At 42.2% G+C, this 26,124-nt stretch overlaps 1 protein-coding gene across 1 annotated transcript in view; it reads right to left on the reverse strand.

Moving 5' to 3' along the window:
• Window positions 1–26,124, reverse strand: part of dnah9l (dynein, axonemal, heavy polypeptide 9 like) — a 509,143-nt gene that overhangs the window by 384,023 nt on the left and 98,996 nt on the right. Inside the window, exons 20-21 of the mRNA XM_078227708.1 lie at window positions 11,935–12,021; window positions 11,666–11,824 (exon numbers count right to left, since the gene is read on the reverse strand). Of these exons, the coding sequence (XP_078083834.1) occupies window positions 11,666–11,824; window positions 11,935–12,021 (246 nt within the window). The remainder of the gene's footprint in view (window positions 1–11,665; window positions 11,825–11,934; window positions 12,022–26,124) is intronic.

The raw sequence follows: 26,124 nt of genomic DNA on the forward strand, positions 1-26,124 counted from the left end.
CCCCGCTGAGGATGTCAGGAAATAATGGTATGGTTAGAAAAATTACTAGTTTTGAATGCACAATGATGGCATGGGTGTTCATTCACTGTACATACTCTTCACTATTGATAATATAGTTTGCATTTATCCCTCTCAAACTCTCAGGTAGTCAATGTGATGCAAAGTCCCATTTTCATTCAAGGGTACAAAATGTAATGTTCCCAATTAGCTCCGATCTGAATCATCAGTACAATTAACTCTCACAATCTCATCACAGTAATTAGTCTTTACTTACACATTGGCAACATTAACAAAGGCACTTCATGTGTGAGAATGTGTGGATAGCACTCATGTGACCCCTGGATCACAGGCAGATATTATTTGGCCTCAGGAGAATTGCTCATCAAGGTTAGTGATTATCCTGAAGTTGTTGCACTAAAGTCTGTAGTTTGTGGATGTGACAAATATTTTCATGTAGAATCTTTTCTCCCAAGTGTACTTTGCAATGGTGTTTATTTTCATGACAGTGAGTTTTTGGGAAAAGCAGTATTCATCATCAAGCACCAGAGGCTCTCATGCCTCCCTGCAGCATGTTTTCATCTCTGTATTTAAAGCTGAATGCTATTCATTTCGAAGTTCCCACTCTCCCAATGTATGACACGGAACAATGGAAGTAAGATTTTCAAATGGATTTTCAAAATGTCTGCTAGAAGGGAATGTATGTGTGATGTCACAGATGCGTGTTCATCCTGATGAAACCTGAGGATCTTACTTTGCTCCTGAATGGTTGTCTAGCATACTTCAAGGAATCCTTCTGTAAAGGCATAATATGCAATTCAATATGTAAATCATTGCAGCACTGTGCATTCATTGACTCACATTGAAAGGATTGGTCTTTGTGAGATGAACAATGTCGAGGACTATAATTTGTATGAAAGAGATGCTTTGGCACATTCCCCAAGTCCTCAGGGGAGGTGATGGTCTAGTGGTAGTATCGCTAGACTATTAATCCAGAAACTCAGCTAATGTTCTGGGGACCTGGGTTTGAATCCCACAACACCATGGTGGAATTTGAATTCAATAAAAAAAATCTGGAATTAAGTGGGCGGCATGGTGGTACAGTGGTTAGCACTGCTGCCTCACAGCACCAGGGACCCAGGGTCAATTCCTGCCTCGGGACACTGTGTGGAGTTTGCACGTTCTCCTCGTGTCTGCATGGGTTTCCTCCGGGTGCTCCGGTTTCCTCCCACAGTCCAAAGATGTGCGGGTTAGGTTGATTGGCCATGCTAAATTGGCCCTAGTGTTAGGGGATGAGTAGGGTTAACATGTGGGGTTATGGGCATAGGATCTGGGTGGGATTGTGGTCGGTGCAGACTTGATGGGCCGAATGGCCTCCTTCTGCACTGCAGGGATTCTGATTCTATGAAGAATCTACTGATGACCAAGAGACCATTATTGGTTTTCAGAAAAACCCATCTGTCCTTTAGAGAAGGAAATCTGCTGTACTTACCTGGTTTGACATACATGTAACCTTAAGCAATGTGGCTGGCTCTCAACTGTTCTTGGGCAACTAGGGATGGGCAATAAATGCTGTCCAACAGCACAAATGAATAAAAATTCCCCACTTTGCAGCACCAAGTTATTCAGCATGCAGCAAACATGATGATGCAGGATACTCTCTGTGGTGAGTATTGGAGAGCCCTGCCTGACCAGTGCAAACATTGAAAACGCATCTGTAAAAGGCCAATCATTTGCTCTAAAGGCTTTGTGATGGAATGTGCTGCCTCCTACCTCTTCTCACATGCACTCTGTGACAAAGAACAGGCATCATCCTAGGAGTACACCTTATCACTGAGGGGATAACCCTCAAAACATCATGGTCCCTCAAATATCTCAGGCACCTGAGAGTTACACAAAATGTAAGAATCATGTGAGCTCCCTGGTTACTGAATGCTGGATCTGCATTCTGTAATCACAGTGAGTCATAGAGGTTTACAGCATGGAAACAGGCCCTTTGCCCCAACTTGTCCATGCCGCCCTTTTTTTTAAAACCCCGAAGCTAATCCCAATTGCCCACATTTGGCCCATATCCCTCTATACCCATCTTACTGATGTAACTATCTTAATGCTTTTTAAAAGACAAAATTGTACCCGCCTCTAGTACTACTGCTGGCAGCCTGTTCCAGACACTCACCACCCTGTGTGTGAAAAAATTGCCCCTCTGGACACTTTTGTATCTCTCCCCTCTCACCTTAAATCTATGCCCTCTAGTTTTAGACTCCCCTACCTTTGGGAAAAGATATTGACTATCTACCTTATCTATACCCCTCATTATTTTATAGACCTCTATAAGGTCACCCTCAGCTTCCTACACTCCAGAGAAAAAAGTCCCAGTCTATTCAGCCTCTCCTTATAACTCAAACCATCAAGTCCCAGTAGCATCCTAGTAAATCTTTTCTGCACTCTTTCTAGTTTAATAATATCCTTTCTATAATAGGGTGACCAGAACTGCACACAGTATTCCAAGTGTGGCCTTACCAATGTCTTGTACAACTTAAACAAGACGTCCCAACTCCTGTATTCAATGTTCTGACTGATGAAACCAAGCATGCCAAATGCCTTCTTCGCCACTCTGTCCACCTATGACTCCACTTTCAAGGAGCTATGAACATGTACCCCTACTTCTCTTTGTTCTGTAACTCTCCCCAACACCCTACCATTAACTGAGTAAGTCCTGCCCTGGTTCAATCTACCAAAATGCATCACCTCGCATTTGTCTAAATTAAACTCCTTCTGCCATTCGTCAGCCCACTGGCCCAATTGATCAAGATCCCGTTGCAATCGGAGATAACTTTCTTCACTGTCCACTATCCCACCAATCTTAGTGTCATCTGCAAACTTACTAACCATGCCTCCTAAATTCTCATCCAAATCATTAATATAAATTACAAATGACAGTGGACCCAACACTGATCCCTGAGGCACACGGCTGGTCACAGGCCTCCAGTTTGAAAAACAACCCTCTATAACCACTCTCTGGCTTCTGTCAAGAAGCCAATTTTGTATCCATTTAGATACCTCACCCTGGATCCCGTGAGATTTAACATTATGCAACCACCTACCTTGTGGTATCTTGTCAAAGGCCTTGCTAAATTCCATGTAGACAACATCAACTGCACTGCCCTCATCTACCTTCTTGGTTACCCCTTCAAAAAACTCAAGTCAAATTTGTGAGACATGATTTTCCACTCACAAAGCCATGCTGACAGTCCCTAATCAGTCCTTGCATCTCTAAATGCCTGTAGATCCTGTCTCTCAAAATACCTTCGAACAATTTACCCACCACAGATGTGAGGCTCACTGGCCTGTAGTTCCCAGGCTTTTCCCTGCAGCCCTTTTTAAATAAAGGCACAACATTTGCCACTCTCCAATCTCCAATCCACTCTCGCACCTCACGCGTGACTATTGATGATTCAAATATCTCGGCTAGGGGACCCGCAATTTCCTCCCTAGCCTCCCACAATGTCCTGGGATACACTTCATCAGGTCCTGGGGATTTATCTACCTTGATGCGCTTTAAGACTTGCAGCACCTTCTTCTCTGTAATATGTACACTCCTCAAGACATCCCCAAGTTCTCTAACATTCATGCTTTTCTCAATAGTAAATACTGATGAGAAATATTCATTTAGGATCTCACCCATCTCTTGTGGATCTGCACACAGATGACCTTGTTGATCCTTAAAGAGCCCTACTCTCTCCCTTGTACCCTTTTGCCCTGTATGTATTTGTAGAAGTTCTTTGGATTCTCCTTTGCCTTATCTGCCAAAACAATCTCATGTCCCCTTTTTGCCCTCCTGACTTCTCTCTTAACTCTACTCCTACATCCCCTATACTCTTCAAGGGATTCACTTGATCCCAGCTGCCAATGCATGTCATGTGCCTCTTTCTTCTTCTTGACCAGGGCCTCAATATCCTGAGTCATCCAGGGTTCCCTACTTCTGACAGCCTTGCCCTTCACTCTAAGAGGAATGTGTTTACACTGAACCCTGGTTAACACACTTTTGAAAGCCTGCCACTTACCAGACGTCCCTTTGCCTTCCCATAGACTCCCCCAATTAACCTTTGAAAGTTCCTGCCTAATACCATCAAAATTGGCCTTCCCCCAATTTAGAATTTTAACTTTTGGGTCAGACCTATCATTCTCCATAGTTATCTTAAAACTAATAGAATTATGGTCACTGGTCCCAAAGTGATCCCTCACTAACACTTCTCTCACCTGCCCTTCCTTATTTCCCAAGAGGAAGTCAAGTTTTGCCCCCTCTCTAGTCAGGCCATCCACATACTGAATGAGAAATTCCTCCTGAATACACTCAACAAATTTCTCTCCATCCAACCCTCTAATATATGGGGTATTCTGAGATGGGCATTCAGAAAGTAAAATCTTTTTCTATTAATGAATCTCTCAATCTGCTGACAGGGGCACTCAAGGCCACATGTGCAGTCGAAAGCGTCCTGCACTTGCCAAACCTGAGGTCGCATGAATCCAATACCTTGGATTGTGTCATCCATGTGGAACTGCACATAACAGTGAGCTTTCTTGAAAAGGGCACCTCTCTTATGCACTTTGGGTGCTGCCAAGTTGAGATTCTGTAAAGGTGCCCATTGGAGCCCTGGAAAGATCTGCTGGCAAAAAGCACATTCAGTATGCCAGTAACTTTCAGAGAGATTAGAATTTGATGCACTCCAAGACCATATGGTGTGAGTTTCCCATGGAGAACATGGCAAATGTGAACCCCTACATTCCGAAACAAGTGAAGACCCCTCCACCACTGTCTTTCACTCATCTTCATGCACGAGCTCCATTTTCTATAGACCTTTAGTCATGCCACATGTCTTCGTGGATTTAGCCTTTCTTGTCAGCATCTGGGACTTCCTGGAACCTCAGTGGCTCTTGATCCTCAGGATGATGATCTTCCCTGAAATGTGTCAATCAGCAGTGGGCGCTTCTCCATCCTCATTCTCATCATAGCTATCAACAAGGCAGTGTTGCCTGCAATTCTCCACTTTTCCCACAGGTACGATTGACCAATCAATGGTAGTTTCGCTTTGAATGGTTTCCATCCATATATAAGGCATGAATCCAGTCTCCAACCTTTAACTTGCCCTCAGTCTGCACATGGCATAGCAAGGCCACCCAGTGCAAGATGATAACATCCTGGAGGACAACAGGTGGCTGAGTTCTCCCCTCAGACCTGAATGAGAATTCACAATGAGTATCTTAATTAGAGTCAAAAGTTCCATGTCCTGTAACCCACTGTCAGGCTTCTGGTGGTTGTCCCCAATTGGCTTTGACAATAACTATTGACACCGAATTCCTGCGCTTACGTCATGACTGCAAACATAACAATATAAGAACTAGGAACAGAGGTAGGCCATTTGGCCCCTCGAGCCTGCTCCGCCATTCAATAAGATCAAGGCTGATCTTTTCGTGGACCCAGCTCCACTTACTCGCCCGCTCACCATAACCCTTAATTCCTTTACTGTTCAAAAATATATCTCTCTTTGCCTTAAAAACATTCAATGAGGTATCTTCACCTGCTTCACTGGGCAGGGAATTCCACAGATTCACAACACTTTATGTGAAGATATTCCTCCTCAATTCAGTCCTAAATCTGCTCTCCCTTATTTTGAGGCTATGTCCCCTAGTTCTGGTTTCACCCACCAGCGGAAACAACCTCCCTGCTTCTATCTTATCTACATAGAACATAGAACAGTACAGCACAGAACAGGCCCTTCGGCCCACGATGTTGTGCCGAGCTTTATCTGAAATCAAGATCAAGCTATCCCACTCCCTATCATCCTGGTGTGCTCCATGTGCCCATCCAATAACCGCTTAAATGTTCCTAAAGTGTCTGACTCCACTATCACTGCAGGCATTCCATTCCACACCCCAACCACTCTCTGCGTAAAGAACCTACCTCTGATATCCTTCCTATATCTCCCAACACGAACCCTATAGTTATGCCCCCTTGTAATAGCTCCATCCACCCGAGGAAATAGTCTTTGAACGTTCACTCTATCTATCCCTTCATCATTTTATAAACCTCTATTAAGTCTCCCCTCAGCCTCCTCCGCTCCAGAGAGAACAGCCCTAGCTCCCTCAACCTTTCCTCATAAGACCTACCCTCCAAACCAGGCAGCATCCTGGTAAATCACCTCTGCACTCTTTCCAGCGCTTCCACATCCTTCTTATAGTGAGGTGACCAGAACTGCACACAATATTCCAAATGTGGTCTCACCAAGGTCCTGTCCAGTTGCAGCATAACTCCACGGCTCTTAAACTCCAACCCCCTGTTAATAAAAGCTAACACACTATAGGCCTTCTTCACAGCTCTATCCACTTGAGTGGCAACCTTTAGAGATCTGTGGATATGAACCCCAAGATCTCTCTGTTCCTCCACAGTCTTCAGAACCCTACCTTTGACCCTGTAATCCACATTTAAATTAGTCCTACCAAAATGAATCACCTCACATTTATCAGGGTTAAACTCCATTTGCCATTTTTCAGCCCAGCTTTGCATCCTATCTATGTCTCTTTGCAGCCTACAACAGCCCTCCACCTCATCCACTACTCCACCAATCTTGGTGTCATCAGCAAATTTACTGATCCACCCTTCAGCCCCCTCCTCTAAGTCATTAATAAAAATCACAAAGACCAAGCACTGATCCTTGTGGCACTCCGCTAGCAACCTGCCTCCAATCCGAAAATTTTCCATCTACCACCACCCTCTGTCTTTCCTCCAATCCCTTCATAATTTTATATGTTTCTATAAGATCCCCCCCCCCCTCATTCTTCTAAATTCTAATGAGTATAGTCCCAGTCTACTGAGTCTTTCCTCATAAACCAACCTCTCAACTCCGGAATCAACCCAGTGAATCTCCTCTGCACCCCCTCCAGTGCTAGCATATTCTTTCTCAAGTAAGGGGACCAAAACTGTACACAGAACTCCAGGTGTGGCCTCACCAGAACCTTATACAGCTGCAACATAACCTCCGTTTTTAAACTCCATCCCTCTAGCAATGAAGGACAAAATTCCCCACTACGGAAGTTAAGCTAACCGTCCTGGAGTTACCCGCCTTCTTAATTTCCTGCTGCACCTGCAAACCAACCTTTTGTGATTCATGCACAAGGACACCCATGCTGCAATTTTTTACCATTTAAATAAGAGTCCATTTTGCTGTTATTCCTACCATAATGGATGACCTCACATTTACCAACATTGTACTCCATCTGCCAGACCCTTGCCCACTCATTTAAACTATCTATATCCATTTGCAGACGTTCAGTGTTCTCTGCACACTTTCTTCTACCACTCATCTCAGTGTCATCTGCAAACTTTGACACACTACACTTGGTCCCCAACTCCAAATCATCTATGTAAATTGTAAACAATTGCGGTCCCAACACTGATCCCTGAGGCACACCTATAGTCACTGATCACCAACCAGAAATTTCCCACTCTTTGCTTTCTGTTAGTTAACCAATCCTCTATCCATGGTAATACATTACCCATAATGCCATGCACCTTTATTTTATGCAGCAGCCTTTTGTGTGGCACCTTGTCAAATGTCTTCTGGAAATCCAGATACACCACATTCACGGTTCCCCGTTGTCCACTGCACTTGTAATCTCCTCAAAGAATTCCACTAAATAATTTAAACATGACTTGCCTTTTATGAACCCATGCTGTGTCTTCCCAATGGGACATTTTCTATCCAGATATCTCACTATTTCTTCCTTGATGCTAGATTCAAGCATTTTCCCCACTACGGAAGTTAAGCTAACCAGCCTGTAGTTACCTGCCTTTGGTCTACCTCTTTTTTTAAACAGTGGCGTCACATTTGCTGTTTTCCAATCTGCTGGAATCACGTATATATTTGTAGAAACATTTGCTATCTGTTTTTATATTCTGAGTTAGTTTAATCTCATAATCTATGTTACTTTTCTTTATAGCTTTTTCCTGGCTTTCTGTTGACCTTTAAAGATTTCCCAATCCTCTAGTTTCCCATGAATCTTTGCCACTTTGTATGTGTTTTCTTTGAATTTGATACCCTCCTTTATTTCCTTAGATATCCATGGCTTTCTCTACAGTCCTTCCAAACACCGTGCCTTGAATGCCATAACCAATACACTGGGTACATGGAGGCTTGCAGGGTCCATGCCGCATCTGTGCAGCAGCCATGTCCCTTGATTGTTTGACCATACATCCATTCTGACATACCTCGGTAAGGATCAGATGCCAACTTAGACCATATTCATCACAGTACTTAAATTTAATGGACTCTTACCTAAATGTGCAACACTATTTGATTTGATTTATTATCGCATGTATTAATGTACAGTGAAAAGTATTGTTTCTTGCGCGCTATACAGGCAAAGTATATCTTTCATAGAGAAGGAAACGAGAGTGCAGGATGTAATGTTACAGTCATAGCTAGGGTATAATGCAAGATAAGTCCATTCAAAAGTCTATCAGCAGCAGGGAAGAAGCTGTTCTTGAGTTGGTTGGTACGTGACCTCAGACTTTTGTACCTTTTTCCTGACGGAAGAAGGTGGAAGAGAGAATGTCTGGGGTGCGTGGGGTCCTTAATTATGCTGGCTGCTTTGCTGAGGCAGCAAGAAGTGTAGACAGAGTCAATGGATGGGAGGCTGGTTTGCGTGATGGATTGGGCTACATTCACGACTTTTTGTAGTTCCTTGCGGTCTTGGGCAGAGCAAGAGCCATATCAAGCTGTGATACAACCAGAAAGAATGCTTTCTATGGTGCATCTGCAAAAGTTGGTGAGAGTCGTAGCTGACATGCCAAATTTCCTTAGTCTTCTGAGAAAGTAGAGGCGTTGGTGGGATTTCTTAACTATAGTGTCGGCATGGGAGGGGGGGGACCAGGACAGGTTCTTGGTTATCTGGACACCTAAAAACTTGAAGCTCTCAACCCTTTCTACTTCATCCCCATTGATGTAGACGGGACAGGTTCTTCTTTATGCTTCCTGAAGTCGATGACAATCTCCTTCGTTTTGTTGACATTGAGGGAGAGATTACTGTTGCCGCACCAGTTCACCAGGTTCTCTATTTCATTCCTGTACTCTGTCTCGTCATTGTTTGAGATCCGACCCACTATGGTGGTATCATCAGCAAATTTGAGAATCGAATTGGAGGGGAATTTGGCCACACAGTCATAGGTATATTAGGAGTATAATAGGGGGCTGAGAACACAGCCTTGTGGGGCACCGGTGTTGAAGATGATCGTGGAGGGGGTGTTGTTGCCTAACCTTACTGATTGTGGTCTATGGGTTAGGAAGTCTTTGATTCTTCCTCAGATAACCTTATCGTCTCTCCCCCAGGACAGTTTATCATGACTCTACTCTTTCCTTGACAAATCCCCTAGTCTAAGGGTGAAAGTAATTTCTACGCTAGTGGGAGTTGTGTACAGACCACCAAACAGTAGTAGTGAGGCTGGGGATGGCAACAAACAGGAAATTAGAGATGCGTGCAGTAAGGATACAGCAATTATCATGGGTGACTTCAATCTGCACATTGATTGAGCTCACCAAACTGGTAGCAATGTGATGTTGGAGGATTTCTTGGAATGTGTAAGGGATGGTTTTCTTGACCAATATGTCGAAGGACCAATTGGAGAACAGGCCATCCTAGACTGGGTATTGTGTAATGAGAGAAGATTAATTAGCAACCTTGTGGTGCAAGATCCTTTGGGGAAGAGTGACCACAGTGTGGTAGAATTCTTCATTAAGATGGAGGGAGACACAGTTAAGTCTGAGACTAGAGTCCTGAACTTGAGGAAGCTAACTTTTATGGTATAAGGCATGCATTGGCTAGGATGAGCTGGCAAAGGATACTTGAGGGTTGACAGTGAATAGGCAATGACAGATATTTGAAGAACACATGAATGAACCTCATAAACTGTACATCCCTGTCTGGCGTAAGAGCAAAATGGGAAAGGTGGCTCACCCATGGCTAACAGGGGAAATCAAGGATAGTGTTAAAGCCAAAGAGGAGGCATATAAATTGGCCAGAAAAGCAGCAAACCTGAGGACTGGGCAAAATTTAAAATCCAGCAGAGGAGGAAAAAAGGTTTAATTTGGAAGGGGATAATAGAATACAAGAGTAGGCTTGCAGAAAACAAAAACTGACTGCAAAAGCTTCTATAGATATGTGAAGAGAAAAAGACTGTTGAAGACAAATGGAGGTTGCTTAAAATTAGAATCAGGTAAATTCATAATGGGCAACAAAGAGATGGCAGACCAGCTGAACAAATACTTTGGATCTGTCTTCACTAAGGAGGACACAAATAACCTTCCAGAAATACTAGGAGATAGAGGGTCTAGCATGAAGGAGGAACTAAAAGAAATCCTAATTAGTCAGGAAACTGTATTGGGGAAATTGCTGGGATTAAACCCAATAAGTCCCCAGGACTTGATGCTCTGCATCCCAGAGTACTCAAGGAATTGGCCCTAGAAATAGTGGTACAGCAGGTGGTGTGGAAAGCTAATGGCATGCTGGCCTTCATAGCAAGAGGATTTGAGTTTCAGAGGAAGGATGTCTTGCTGCAGTTATACAGGGCCTTGGTGAGGCCACACCTTAAGTATTGTGTGCAGTTTTGGTCTCCTAGTCTGAGGAAGGACATTCTTGCTATTGAGGGACTCCAGCGAAGGTTCACCAGACTGATTCCTGGAATGGCAGGACTGACATATGAAGAGAGACTGGATCGACTGGGCTTGTATTCACTGGAATTTAGAAGAATGAGAGGGGATCTCATAGAAACATATAAAATCCTGATGGGACTGGACAGGCTAGATGCAGGAAAAATGTTCTCGATGTTGCAGAAGTGCAGAACTAGGGGTCACAGTCTAAGAATAAGGGGTAAGCCATTCAGAACTAAGATGAGGAAGAACTTCTTCACTCAGAGAGTTGTGAACCTGAGGAATTCTCTACCACAGAAAGCTGTTGGGGTCAGTTCATTGAATATGTTCAAGAGGGAGCAAGACGTAGCTTGTGGCTAAAGGGATCAAGGGGTGGGAGAGAAAGCGGGAGTGGGATACTGAAAATGCCTGATCAGCCATGATCATATTGAATGGTGATGCAGGCTCGAAGGGCCAAGTGGCCTACTCCTGCACGAGTGACCTCCAAGTCATGAATGATCTGAAGCCAGTCAGGTGTGCATCACTTACATGCAGTCGTGAAACAGACCATTCTAATTATCGACAGGTGGGGCATTTCATTGAGGGGAGGTATGTAATTCCAGCAACTTGAACTTATAATGAGCATTCTTGAGATACAGATGAAGGCAAATGCCATTGCTGCCACAGATTGGCGGGAAACTTGACCCGCCATCAAAATCGCAAGGACAAAATTCCAACAAAGTGATGGCAGACCAGCTGGACAAATACTTTGGATCTGTCTTTCCATACCAGGCAAGATGTACAAAATCTGAGTGTGTAAAACGTCATCTATAATTGCTAGAAACTGATACAAGATAAACCTCTCGATTCTAGATAAACCCCTAAGCAAAGCAGTATAGGGATACTACAAATGTAATAACTATTTAGAATAAATATTTAGTCACTTCCTTAAGCTTTATAGTTGAAGGATAGCAATTCAAACTTACCTGGACAAAAATAACCATGTCCCATACAGACTTCAATAGAACAATATCTGAACTACATTGCTTCAGTTGTTTATAATCAGGAACATTCACTTCAAATAGTTCAGCCATTTCTTGAAGGTTGTGCATCTCTGCTTCTAGCTTGATGATATGCCAATGTGTCTATAAACACAAGAGAAAAATTAGATGTCACCTGAAAAACGGCTATAACAATTAATGTGTTGCAAAGGATCATCAATAATATACAGTTGAATTGTCAAATGTGTTCTCACCTTGTCTAAAAGTGTATATGGATTGTGTGTATTAAACCTAAAAATGGCTTCATTCCTAAACTGTTCTCTGAACTTGCACTGGTTTTCCTGAAAAAGAAACAGAACAACCATTGCTATTCCTTTAGAAAGCATGACAACTGCTTTTGAACTAAAACACAAATTTCTATCATTACAGTTATAGAAACATAGAAAAACTACAGCACAAAACAGGCCCTTTGGCCCCACAAGTTGTGCCGAACATATCCCTACCTTTTAGGCCTACCTATAACCCTCCATCCTATTAAGTCCCATGTACTCATCCAGGAGTCTCTTAAAAGACCCTATTGAGTTTGCCTCCACCACCACTGACGGCAGCCGGTTCCACTCGCCCACCACCCTCTGTGTGAAAAACTTCCCCCTAACATTTCCCCTGTACCTAAACATTTCCATCATTTCACTTCAAATGCACAGAATTGAAGAATATAGTGTTAGTAACAAAGAGAAAATATGAGCATCATTGTTTGGAGAGAAGAAATAGGCCGAGGAAAGGAAAAGGGGCAAAGGGAACACACAACGGTAACTGAACAAGATTAATATTGGGCTGTATCATGGAAATTATCATTAAGCAGTTAATTGCAATAACTTTAAATAACAGTATTCGGCAGGACCTTAGATGAAAGTTTAATGTCCAGAATAGGGTAAAGGAGATGGTAGATTTAACTTATAATTAAGCAGGCAGAAGAACAGGATCTCTAAATCAGATTATCTTGTTACCCACTGAGAACAAGTGCATGCGCTTTCTGTTCTGTCTGTGGAAAGAGAAGATTGTTTTGAGATATGTGACAACAGCATTGATTTTATTAAGTATAGAAAATTATGAATAAAGGGTTTTTCAATAAATCAGATATACAATACAAAATATGACCATATACTTATAATTTTACACATCTTGCTCCATATATCAATAATGTAAACTCCCTCGGCCAGGTTCTGTGTAGTAAATTTGTCACATTTTAATGCATGAATACTTTAACCATATGTTTAGACTTGCCTTTCATCCTCCCAACACAAGGTGACACTGTTTTTTCTCCAAGCTCCCAGTCTGTTCCTCTCAAACATTTTATTTGCGGTTTTTATTTTTTTCTATCCTTGACTAGCTAGCTAAGGATGCCCAAGTATTCATCCTATTCCACATGCTGCACTTCCCAACCCAGTGGTTATCCAGCATCTCCATAGTCACCACTTGCAAACATTAAAAAAGTAGGAAATAAGATGAATTTATATGCCTGAAATATGGTGCTACCTATATTCAAGTACATAACTTGAGTACTTTTGAAAAAGAAAACATGCTGTCAAAACTTTGCATTTTGTACTCATCAGGACAAACCCAAGATTGTTAATTTCAGCATTTTTGCAGAAATTTGGCATTCCTATATCTGTCCTGATGAGTGCAAGACAAATAGATTCAACAACTTGTCACTTTTTTGATCAATACACAAATTGTTTCCCATATTTCACATTAATTTAACTTCCATTTATTTTAATCTTAAATCTCAACAACAACATATATTTAAAAACTTCCAAGTTTATATTGTTGTTCAGTTTAATTCCAATGTCTATGTAATTTTGAATAATTTCTCTTGGTCTTTTCTCCAACATTTCTTTTATTATTGTTAGTTAAATTCCTGTTATTCACAATAATGAAATAAACTATTACAAAAATATATCATCCTTTACACCATGTAATTCTCCTATTATTAAACACATTATGTGCAAATATGCACACAGCCATGAAATCTGAGCCTGAAAATATTCTAATGAAAATGCCATTTGATTTATTTAATCACCATAGGTCAGTGACTCTAATAACACATTGCAAAATACATTGGATAAAACAAAATATATTCAAAGTCATTATAAGAGCATCACAGAAGATTCAATGGTAATATATTTAAAATCTTGCATATTGTGTACAATTCTGAAGAGTATAAGTTACTCCATGTTGCAATGTTTCCAAAACAGCAGTAATTCAGAAAGGGTAGTGAATATATTTATCAAATACAAAGAAATGAGCTAGAAATTGACAAATGAGAAACCACTGAAGTCATAAGTAAACAATTAATCTTTAATAACCCGCCAGGAGGACCTGCAAGTCAGTAAAAGTAGAAGGTGAACCATTTAAATCACTCATAAACTTACAAGTTCTATTGCCAATCATTGTAAATTAATAAATGCATAACGTTTTAAACAACATTTAAAAATTATTTTTCACAATAACATTAAACTTATTCAGAATTATCTTGTGCCATTTAATATGCCTGCATTAAATTTTAGACTTTAAAGCCAAAATATAGCTGCAGCCTGAACATGTTGCAGTATGTCAATTAGAATCATAGAATCCCTACAGTGCAGAACGTGGCCTTTGGCCCATCAAGTCTGTACCAACCACAATCCCACGCAGGCCCTATTCCCGTAACCCCACATATTTACCGTGCTTATCCCCTAACACTAGGGTCAATTTACCATGGCTAATCCACCTAACCTGCATATCATTTTCTCAACATGCATCAGGTTATTACTTTTGTGGATGGGGAAAGAACGGCTGCAACAATAATTTAACAATAACGGCAATAGTAGCTTTAAAATGGTGTTTCTGGTAAAGAGTTAAGTATGCTGGTCAATTTTTGGATTAAAACCAGATGCAGGTCATAAAGTTGCTTTGATCTGAGAGCTGTAATCTGAAGCTTCCCAGATAAGGAAAGTTGTTTATATTAAACGAGACAGTGTGGCTTTGATTTATATGGTTCTTATGTATAGGACATGTCAAATGAACTAAGTGTAATGGCGTTGTTCAAAAATAATTTCACTGGATGTTCGAGCCATGTGATCAGTTCCTGGTTACACAGTTGGCTGGATGACAAAGAATCTTCCGAAAGCGAGTGGAGAATTGTGAATAAAAGACACTGCAGTCCTTTGTTTGCCAGCGATAACTCAAAGAGACCAACCATCCCAAGAAGACCTGTACGCTGAAGGATGCTTCAGAGAAGAAGAAGACAGATTCTACATTGTGGATATTTTTTGGCCAAGGTTTTCCTAAACTTAGTAGTATCTATTTTCAGTTAAATAGTTAAAGTTGATGTTTAGTTAAAGTTGATGTTCAGTTAAAGTTCAATAAAGAGTTAATGAGATGCAACTGTTTATGTTTGAGTTAGTATCAGAAGTGTTAAATAAAGGAATTGTTGAATTACTGAACTTGTCTCGTTAAACTGGAATGCTTGGAAGGTGTTTAAATTAAAGCTGTTTAACATTTCAAATTGCTCATGCTACCACTGGATCATCTGCACCAACTTAGTCTTCTACAAACACAGCAGCAAGTGTTTGACAACAAAGGCCTCTGCAAGTCAGCAAAGGTCATATAGTGTACAGAGCAGTTGTAGTCACCATACTCCTGCATTGCAGTGAGACCTGGACTGTGCATCAGTGACACAGAAGAGTGGTAGACCATCAGCAAAGCTTTCAATGTATCCTCCAGATTCAATGCGAGGACCATCATACAAACTCCAGCATCCTTCTTGAAGCCAGCTCCAAAAGCATTCAGGAAAGATCAACTTGGAAATCTGTGTCCGTATGTCTAAAAAATGTCCCCTGCGCCTGTTGTCTTAATTCTCAAATGGTCAACCTTTCGGGGAGGACAAAGAAAATGCTTCAAAGGGGCTCTGAAGCATACCTTAGAGCACAGCAGCATTGACATTAATGACTAGAGGAGTTTGCAACCAACCGTTCAAAACATCAACAACTTGTCCATCAAGCTACATCACGCATTGAGTCTTTATGCTGAGACGGAGTGGTGGCATAGAGCGAAGAAAATCCTGCACTCTGGATCCTGCTACCACATGGGATACCCTGCCTCATATGTCCAAAGATCTACAAGTCACGGATCGCCCTGTTGTGTCACATGAAGACGCATGGTAGAAACTCACGACCCTGAGAAGATATAATCTCTGAATCAAGAGACAGCTGACAACTACTATGTCAAGATTTTTGAGCTACTTTGTTTCTTCAATCGTTTTGAAACGGAATTGGCGAATAAATGTAAACAGCTTTATTTGTGCATCGGCCTTGGGGCTCAGGTATTTTAGTCCTCTAATGGATATCATAGAGTTCTTACAGTATAGAAGAAGGAGGCCATTTGGCTCATTGAGCTTGCACTGACAACAATCCCACCCAGGCCCTATCTCCATAACCCAAATATTTACACTGCTAATCCTCCTGATACTAAGGGGCAATTTTAGTATGGCTAATCCACTTAACCTGCATATCTTTGAACTGTGGGATGAATCCAGAGCACCCAGAGGAAACCCACGCAGACATGGGGAGAATGTAGAAACTCCAGAGACAGTCACCTGAGGCCAGAATTGAACTCAGGTCGCTGGCTCTGTGAGGCAGCAGTGCTAACCACTGTGTCACCCTATTTAGTCTCAGGAATTAAAGATACAGCTGAATCAACCTCCATCCTAACAAACAGTGCACTTGATTCCAAAGTTATGTGATTCACCTTGTATGGATAAGACATTCAAGTTGGAATTCTTCATCATGTATCTGGACATTCTCTTCTTCATAGTCATAATTATTTTCTTACATATTGTAAGTTTTTTTTAATTGAAAACAACCTGTTTTTATTCTTAAAGGTACCCAGATTTTGCTTCTGAATATTCTTCTCAGGGGAAGCTGGTCTAGCCCAACAAGCTTTTGCAGTGTGACCCATTTTACAGTTCTTGCAGTGATTATCCTTGCTTCAGCATTCACTCACTGAATGGTCCATTTTGGCACATCTATGACATGCTTGTCGCTGTTTTGACGTTTTGTGGGCAATTCCCAACTTGTGGGCCTTCATTCCTGCACCAAACTGTGAAACCTCGTTAGCAGCCAATTGCATCGACACTGGTTTCTGCTGTTGCCTTTAACGTCAAAGTATGTTCAGTCAACAATCTTCTTTGGATAGCTTAATTGTGGATATCATAAACTAGATATTCTCGTAGAGCATCTTCTAATGACTCACCAAACTCACAATGTTGTGCCAGCCTTTTAAAGTTGCCATAAACTGAGCAATGCTTCCACTTTCCACTTGATTCCATCGGCGGAACATGAGTCGTTCCGTGTTGATCAAAGGCTTTGGGAAGTAATGCCCTTCAAGGATCTTTGTCAAGTCACTATAAGTTTTGGTTCCTGGCTTTGCTCGGGAGCAAATTGAAGGTTTTACTTCCTATTGTACTGAGAACAGCTGGTACGAGCAACTCATTTGTACAAAGTACAGAAAACGTTCTGCATAGGAACTCCATGATTCATTTTCTTCACTGAAAGGACCCATGGATCCTAACTGACCTGCCATTTCACTTGCAGGTACTCATGACTTGAGATTGCTCCATATATATTTTTTCACTGTTTTCCAGTACTTCACTTTTAGCCTGGAGACCATTGACTTGATGTGTTTTTTCAAATGACCCCAGCCTTACAGCAAAGCATTCTTTCTTTTTAAATATGAGAGATACTCATCTGGAATGGTTGCCTAGAATCTCACCCTTCTCTGATTGGAAAAATCCTCTCTTTAAAAACCACACAAAGAGCTTTTTTCTTACTTGGCAGTTCAATTGTTAATCCTGTTGTTGATTTTCCCCAGACTTTTGATATTTAAAGTATGAGGGCCCACAATGCTTTTTATCTCTAATTAGGATCTTTTCTCGATATTCTCGATGAAACAAAATCTTGACTTGTTAATTTTCTTTTTGTTATGTCCTAACTATGTTAGGGGTTGTGGGTTTCAAACAAAAAGATAAAGATGTGGTTTGCACACAGATTCAAACTAACAGCAGATTTATTCTAAAAGCTTTGATCTGTACAGAGTATAAACTGAAACTAAAAGCAGGAGCCTCTGAAACATCCCAATAATATCACCATCATGTGACCTGCTCTTAAAGCAATCATGCAGCCACGTAAATAGATAGCACATACGGAATTTCAGGCAAGACAGGGAGAGAGCACGTGAGGGCAACCTTCTTTGTCAGCTTATTCCCCAAAACACACTGATTTCAAACAGTAGGTTCAAAATGTAAAATTGTCTCTGTTGTATGATTTCCAGCAAATTGTTAGCCTTTGCTTTTACCAGTTGTTTTCCCCATCAATTAAAGTGATTTCCAGTTCAAAACAAACAAACAGCTTTTCTCGCTCAAGTACCATGCTGGTCAGGTGATCTCTTCGAAAAGGCACGCTTGTTGACATTCCATAGTGAATTTATGGCCTTTTTAAAAACAATTCCAAGTGTCCAAATAATACAATGTCTTACATATTTTTTAAAAATACATAGTTTTGAAAGATATGGTTCTGACATGAAAACATGCCTATCCCTGCAATGTAGCTGGCCAGGTTGGGAGTGCTGGGTATAGGCTTTTGACTCAAAACAGCTTGCACTCTTAAAAGACACTCTAAAAAAATTGACACCCCAGAAATCGATGAGGGCCCCCTTTGTCATGTTTTTTACAGCAGCTGATTAAAAAGTTGTTTATTTTATTTTCCAAAAACTAAGAGATCTGTTCAGCCGCCTTTCCACATTGATGCTTTTCTCGATGCCCTCCTGCCACCACAAGAACAATATGTAATCCCTGCCTCTTCAACCAGAGCCTCTCAAACCCTCGGTACACTTATGTCACGTGCTGCACACAGGAATGACCTTAAGGGTACAAATACAGGACCTACACGACCACTAGAAATGAAATGTGTAGTCTGGTGTGGGACTGCACTTGATGCTGCAACAGCTAACATAGCTCTGTCAGAAACTCTCTGGCAAAGCAGAGCTATCAATTAAGTACAGACAAGATATTGGCCGGGATTCTCCAAAAAAAAGTGCCCAACAAGTGGGAAAATGGGAGAATTGCCCGGCCCGTTTTTTGGGCCTATTTACTAGAACAAATCTCCAACACTGTGCTGGAAAGTGGGGGATGGGGCCTTATCCCGCCCGAGAAGCCAGCAGCATTGTGCTGAGTGGACAACTGCCCATGTGCCGATCTGTCAGTGGGGAGATCGGTGCATGCGCATTGCACCCCCCGCCATTGCTGGCCTGCTGTTTATTCCCAACCCCCCCGCCCCCCACCCCCCGGTCGCTGGCCTCCCAAACCCCCCACCCCAATTGCTGGCCAACCGGACCTCCCACCCCCTCCACCCCCAGGCTAGCCTGGATCGCCCTCTCCCCCATGGCCAGGCCTGACTCCCCCCACCCCAAATCTACCCCCCCAGTGGGCAGTGCCAAGGTGTCCCTTGGGCAGTGCCAGTGTGCCCCTTGGGCACCCCCCTCCTTGTCCCCGACTTCCTGGGGGGGGAGGGGGGGGATGCTGGTTTCCGTGCCGGCCCACTAATCAGATTGAAATTCAAATTCCAATATGCTAATCAGCTCTCCGCCGATTTTTGGCGTGGAACTGATGACTTTGAAAAAAAGGGCCTCAGAGACCGGTCAGAAGCTTTGCGCTAAGATTGTGTAGCTACTTCAAAGTGTCACTGTCTAAAATGTTTTACTCACTTAGAACAGCAATAAAATTACTCAACAGCCCATTAACAGTTCAGAAAAACTAACTGGAAACTTCTCTGAGTGCAGCTGGGGAACCCCTTTGCTGCAAAGGATTAATAATAAGGATAAGAATAATGTATCCAAAGTTCAATTTCACAAATTTATCTTTAGCCAGGTGCAAGAACTTAATCTTAACATATACACGACTTTCACAATGCTCTAAGGTGGTTGACGGAGACAAATGTTGTTTAATCCAATGTAGTAACAAGTCAACTACTGCAGTAGCTCAGGGAGGGGAACTCGCAGAATGAATTTCACAGACTCAATGCAATTGGATGCATGAAAAATCAGACTATCCCAAGTTACATTTCTACCTACCATGGGATGAAAGGTCTACTTCTGTGTTGCAAACTTCCATACTAAGCTATTAATTAGACTTACTTTGGTATTTCCCGAGAGATCTCCTGCAAATATCTTAAGTTCTTTCTCCAGTGCGCTTGCACAAAAATTGTGGGAGAGACTCACCCAGAGTGCGATTCAGCCAGAGTGAGGGTGAGGCTATTGGGAATTTGGAGCTGAATGGGAATTCAGTGCAGAGGGAAAAGCATTATCTGCTTTTTATCTTCGCTTTCTCACTTTTAAATCCTAGGGGTGGTCTTCCCCTCTGCAGTTGTAGAGGACACAAGGGAAAGAGCTGATTGGTAAGTAATAAGATTGGGTAAATATTTACAACTTTTATTATTTATAGTTTCAGAAGTCATTTTTGTGGTTTATGGCTTGTAAGGGTTATATTTGGTAGGAACAAAGAGCAGGAAAAAAGAGCCCAAGAGAATTGGATATAATCTACTTCCAAAAATTTCATTTAAAGTGGTAAGACATGATTTTATTTATTAGTGTCACAAGTAGGTTTACAGTAACACTGCAATGAAGTTACTGTGAAAATCCCCATGTCGCCTAACTCAGGCACCTGTTCGGGTACACCGAGGGAGAATTTAGCATGGCCAATGCACCTAACCAGCAGGTCTTTCAGACTGTGGGAGGAAACCGGAAGACCCGGAGAAAATTCACGCAGACACGAGGAGAATATGCAAACTCCACACAGACAGTGACCCAAGTCGTGTCTGCGTGAATTTTCTCCGGGTCTTCCGGTTTCCTCCCACAGTCTGAAAGACCTGCTGGTTAGGTGCATTGGCCATGCTAAATTCTCCCTCGGTGTACCCGAACAGGTGCCTGAGTTAGGCGACATGGGGATTTTCACAGTAACTTCATTGCAGTGTTACTGTAAACCTACTTGTGACACTAATAAATAAAATCATGTCTTACCACTTTAAATGAAATTTTTGGAAGTAGATTATATCCAATTCTCTTGGGCTCTTTTTTCCTGCTCCTTGTTCCTACCAAATATAACCCTTACAAGCCATAAACCACAAAAATGACTTCTGAAACTATAAATAATAAAAGTTGTAAATATTTACCCAATCTTATTACTTACCAATCAGCTCTTTCCCTTGTGTCCTCTACAAGTGAACCCAGGTCCCTGGCACTGTGAAGCAGCAGTGCTAACCACTGTGCAACCGTGCCACCCAACAGGAGAGCTCCACGCCATGGTTTGTTCTTCGTGCTCCATGTGGGAGGCCGGGGTCATTTCCAGTGTCTGGGGCCAGCATTTGTGCAGAAAGTGTCTCCAACTGCATCTCCAGGAAGACCAGGCTTCGGAGCTACAGCAGCATTTGGGGACACTGTGGAGCATCCGCGAGGCAGAGAGTATCATGAATAGCACGTATAGAGAGGTGGTCACACTGCAGGCTCAGACTCCACAGACAGGAATGGAATGAGTGACCACCAGACAGAACAAGAAGGTTAGGCAGGCAGTGCAGGCATCTCCTGTGGCTATTCCCCTACCAAAAATACACCGTTTGGGACACTGTTGAGGAGAATGGCCTCTCAGGGGAAAACAGCAACAGCCAAATTCGAGGCATCATGGTTGGTTCTGCTGCAGAAGGGAGGAGTAAGAAGCGTGAGAATGCAATAGTTATAGGGGATTAAATTGTAAGGGGGATAGGTAGGTGTTTCAGTGGATGCAAACAAGACTCCAGAATGGTATGTTGGCTCCCTGGTTCTGGGGTCAAGGATGTCTTGGAGCAGCTGCAGGACATTCTGAAGGGAGAGGGTGAACAGTCAGTGGCTGATACAAATGACATAAGTACAAAAAAGGGGTGAGGTCCTCAAAGCAGAATATAGGGAGCGAGGAAGCAAGCTGAAAAGAAGGGCCTCAAAAGTAGTTATCTCAGGATTAGTCAAAGTAGAAACAGCAAGATATATAGAATGAATACATGACTGAAAAGATGGTGCGGAGGGGGAAGATTTCAAATTCCTGGGATATTGGGACCAATTCTGGGGGAGGTGTGATCACACCTGGGCAGGACCGGGACTGATGTCCTGGGGTACTTGCTAGAATGGTTGGGAGGATTTAAATTAATATGGCAGGAGGAATGGAAACTAATATAAGGATTCAGAGCAGGGGAAATCAAGAACAAGAGGAAAGACAGCAAGAAGAATAAGAAAAGTGATAGGCAGAGAAATCAAGGGCCAGGGTCAGATAAAGACAGTAAAAAAATAGTAGGAACAGAACAATGAACCTTAAAAGGGCTCACCTTAAGGTTTTGTATCTGAAGGCTCAGGGCATTCAAAACAAAGTTGCACAGATAGATGTAAAAGGGTATGACATAGTTGGCATTACGGAGACATAACTCCAAGGTGACCAAGGATGCGAACTAAACTTTGAGGGCTATTCAGTGTTTAGGAAGACAGAAAGGAAAATATGGAGGAGTTGTTTGTTGATTAAAGAAGATGTTGATATGATATTGAGGAAAGATATTAACATAGATGATGTGGGATCTGTATGGGTTGAGTTAAGAAGCACCAAGGGGCAAAAAACATTTGTGTGGGTGGTTTACAGACCACCAAACTGTATGGTCATGTTGGGAATAGCATTAAACAGGAAATCAGAGATGCATGTTTAAAGCAACAGCTGTGATTATGGTTGACTTTAATGTGTATATAGATTGGGAGAGACAAATTAGTCACAGTACAATAGAGGAGGAATTTCTGAAGTGCAAAAGGGATGGTTTTCTGGATCAATATGTTGAGGAACCATCAAGGGAACAGGCCATCCTGGACTGGGTATGGTGCAATGATAAAGGACAGGTGGCAATATAGTTGTAAGAGAACTCTTGGGGATGAGTGACCATAACATGATAGGATTCTTTGTCAAGGGGGATAGTGACATAGTTGATTTTCAGGCCAGAGTCCTGAATCTCAATAAAGGTAATGCATTTTGGAAGGTCTAATACAGATGGGAAATATACAGTAAATACTAGAACCGTTAAGAGTATTGATAGGCAGAGAGATCTGGGTGTACATGTACACAGGTCACTAAAAGTGGCAACTCAGGTGGAGAAGGCAGTCAAGAAGGCATATGGCATGCTTGCCTTCATCGGCCAGGGCATTGATTTTAAAAATTGGCAAGTTATGTTGCAGCTTTATAGAACCTTAGTTAGGCTGCGCTTGGAACATAGTGTTCGATTCAGGTCGCCACACTACCAGAAGGATGTGGAGGTTTTGGAGAAGGTACAGAAAAGATTTACCAGGATGTTGCCTGGTAATAGAGGGCATTAGCTATGAGTAGAGGTTGGAGAAACCTGGGGGGCGATTCTCCCAAAACTGCTGAATTGGTGGGAAAACTGTTCTCGACTGTTTTTTCAATGCTGCTTTAGAGCTGATTCTCCCCACTCTGTGCACTGCAAAGGTCACAATCGTGAATCTCATTAAAAACCCGAGGGGCGGGGCCTATTCGCGCCAGAGGCTGATAGCTCTGGAATTCTGCGCATGCGCAGTGGTCCCGATCTGTCAGTCTCCCCGTCTGCTGGCCAGCTCAATCGCTGGCCAGCCCGGGACCCCTGCAGTGCTGCCTCTCCAGCCCCCCTGGTTTGTTCTCACTGGAACGATGGAGGTTGAAGGACAACCTGAAAGAAGTCTACAAGATTATGAGGGGCAGAGACAGAGTGGATCATCAGAAGTTTTTTCCAAATGTGGAAGAGTCAATTACTAGGGGGCATAGGTTTAAAGTGTGAGGGGCAAGTTTTAAAGGAGGGGATGTACAAGGCAAGTTTTTTTTTACACAGATGGTGGTGGGTGCCTGGAACTCGCTGCCAGGGGAGGTAGTGGAAGCAGATACGATAGTGACTTTTAAGGGGCATCTTGATAAATACATGAATAGGATGGGAATAGAGGGATATGGTCTCTGGAAGGGTCGAGGGTTTTAGTTCAGATGGGCAGCATGGTCGGTGCAGGCTTGGAGGGCTGAAGAGCCTGTTCCCGTGCTGTAATTTTCTTTGTTCTTTGTAACTATGATGGTATGAGACATGAATTGGCTATGATGGACTGGGAAACATTATTAAAAGGAAGGACAATTGACAGGCAATGGTAGGCATTTAAAGAATGAACAAGAGAACTCCAAAAGTTGTTTATTCCTGTTTGGCACAAGAGTGGTAAGGGAACTGTGGCCAAACCGTGAATTACAAGGGAAATTAGAGATAGTATTAGATTCAAAGAAGAAGCATATGAATTGGCAAGAAAAAGCAATAGACCTGAAGATTGGGAGCTGTTTAAAATTCAGCAAAGGAGGACCAAGGATAGATTAAGGAGGGGAAAATAAAGTATGAAAGTAAGCTAGCGGGGAACATAAAAACTAACTGCAAAAGTTTCTACAGATATGTAAAAAGAAAAAGATTGACAAAAACTAATGTAGGCCCCTTATGGTCAGAAATGGGAGAATTTATATTGGGGTGGAAAGAAATGGCTGAGAACTAAATTCGTACTTTGCTTCTGTCTTCACAAAGGAAAACATGAATAATGTAACAAAAGTTCTGAAAGAAGCAAGTTTTAGTGAGAACTGAAGGAAATCAGTATTAGTAGAGACATGGTTTTAGGGAAATTGATGGGATTGAAGGTGGATAAATCTCCAGGACCTGATAATCTTCATCCCAGAGTTCTTAAGGAAGTGGCCCTGGAAATTATAGATCCATTGGAGGTCATTTTTCAAAATTCTTTGGACTCAGGACTGGTTCCTACAGATTGGAGGGTAGCTAATGTAAGCCCGCCTTGCAAAAAGGGAGGTAGAGAGAAAACAGGGAACTATACACCAGTGAGCCTAACGTCAGTACTGGGGAATTTGCTAAAATACATTATCAAGGATTTCATAGCTCAGCATTTGGAAAGCAGTGGTATAATCAGACAAAGTCAACATGGATTTACAAAGGGGAAATCATGCTTGATGAATCTATTGGAATTCTCTGAGGATGTAACTAATAGAGTTGACCAAGAAGAACTGGTAGATGTGGTTTATTTAGACTTTCAGAGGTTTTCAACAAGGTTTCATATAGCAGACTACTATGTAAAGTTAAGGCGCATGGGATGTGATAGTGTCTTGAGACAGATCAAAAGTTGATTAGCAGACAGGAAGAAAAGAGTTGGCATAAATGGATATTTTTCCGATTGGCAGGCAGTGACAAATAGGGTACCGCAGAGATCTGTGCCACGACCCCAACTGTTCACATTATATATTACTGATTTGGAAGAGGGAACTAAATGTCTTATCTCCAAATTTGCAGACGACACAAAGTTGGGCGAGAGGGCAAGCTGTGAGGACGGTGCAGAGATGCTTCAACGTATTTTGGACAGGCTGAGTGAGTGGGAATATGCATGGCAGATGCAGAATAATGTAGGTAAATGTGAGGTTATCCACTTGGGTAGCAAAAATAAGGCAGCAAAATATTATTTGAATGGGTGTAAATTGGGAAATGTGGATACTCAGCAAGACCTTTGTGTCCTCATGCATTAGTCACTGAAAGTAAGCGTGCAGATATAGTTATGAAATCAAGAAGGTAAGGCCTAGATTTTCATGGAGTTATGGGAAAGGAGGCTGGGCACAACTCACACGAGAGAAATCTGAACGCAGCGCTGAGTTTAAACACATCCCAGGTTCATTGTAGCAGGGGCAGGAGTTACAAATTTATAGAGTGAACATAAACGCTCTTGAAGGGCAGAGGTGGTTTGTACACGTGTTAAGCTGTGAAGTTATTTAAATCTCCAACCATTTAAAAGTTAAAAAAACAGACTGCTTATGTCAATGATAGGTAAAAATGTGGTCGAGCAGTTACAATAGTTATTTGTTGACATTATCCTAAGGGTGCTGGGGAGTAGGTACAGAGGAGACGTCAGGGGTAAGTTTTTCACTCAGAGGGTGGTGGGTGAGTGGAATCGGCTGCCGTCAATGGTGGTGGAGGCAAACTCGATAGTCTTTTAAGAGACTTCTGGACGAGTACATGGGACTTAATAGGATTGAGGGTTATAGGTAAGCCTATATATAGGCTTAGGTAGGTAGGGACATGACCGGCGCAACTTGTGGGCCAAAGGGCCTGTTTGTGCTGTAGTTTTTCTATGTTCTGTTCTATGTAATCATTATGTCATTATTAATGCACGGGTGTCTTTCTATAACCAAGAAAGACACCAAGCACTAATCCTCTCCATGCAAACTAATGCCCCTACACACCCCATGACCCCTAATGCTATTTTAATGCTAACCCATCTATTAT

The sequence above is a fragment of the Mustelus asterias genome, chromosome 14, assembly GCF_964213995.1.
Source record: "Mustelus asterias chromosome 14, sMusAst1.hap1.1, whole genome shotgun sequence".
Classification (NCBI taxonomy): domain Eukaryota; kingdom Metazoa; phylum Chordata; class Chondrichthyes; order Carcharhiniformes; family Triakidae; genus Mustelus; species Mustelus asterias.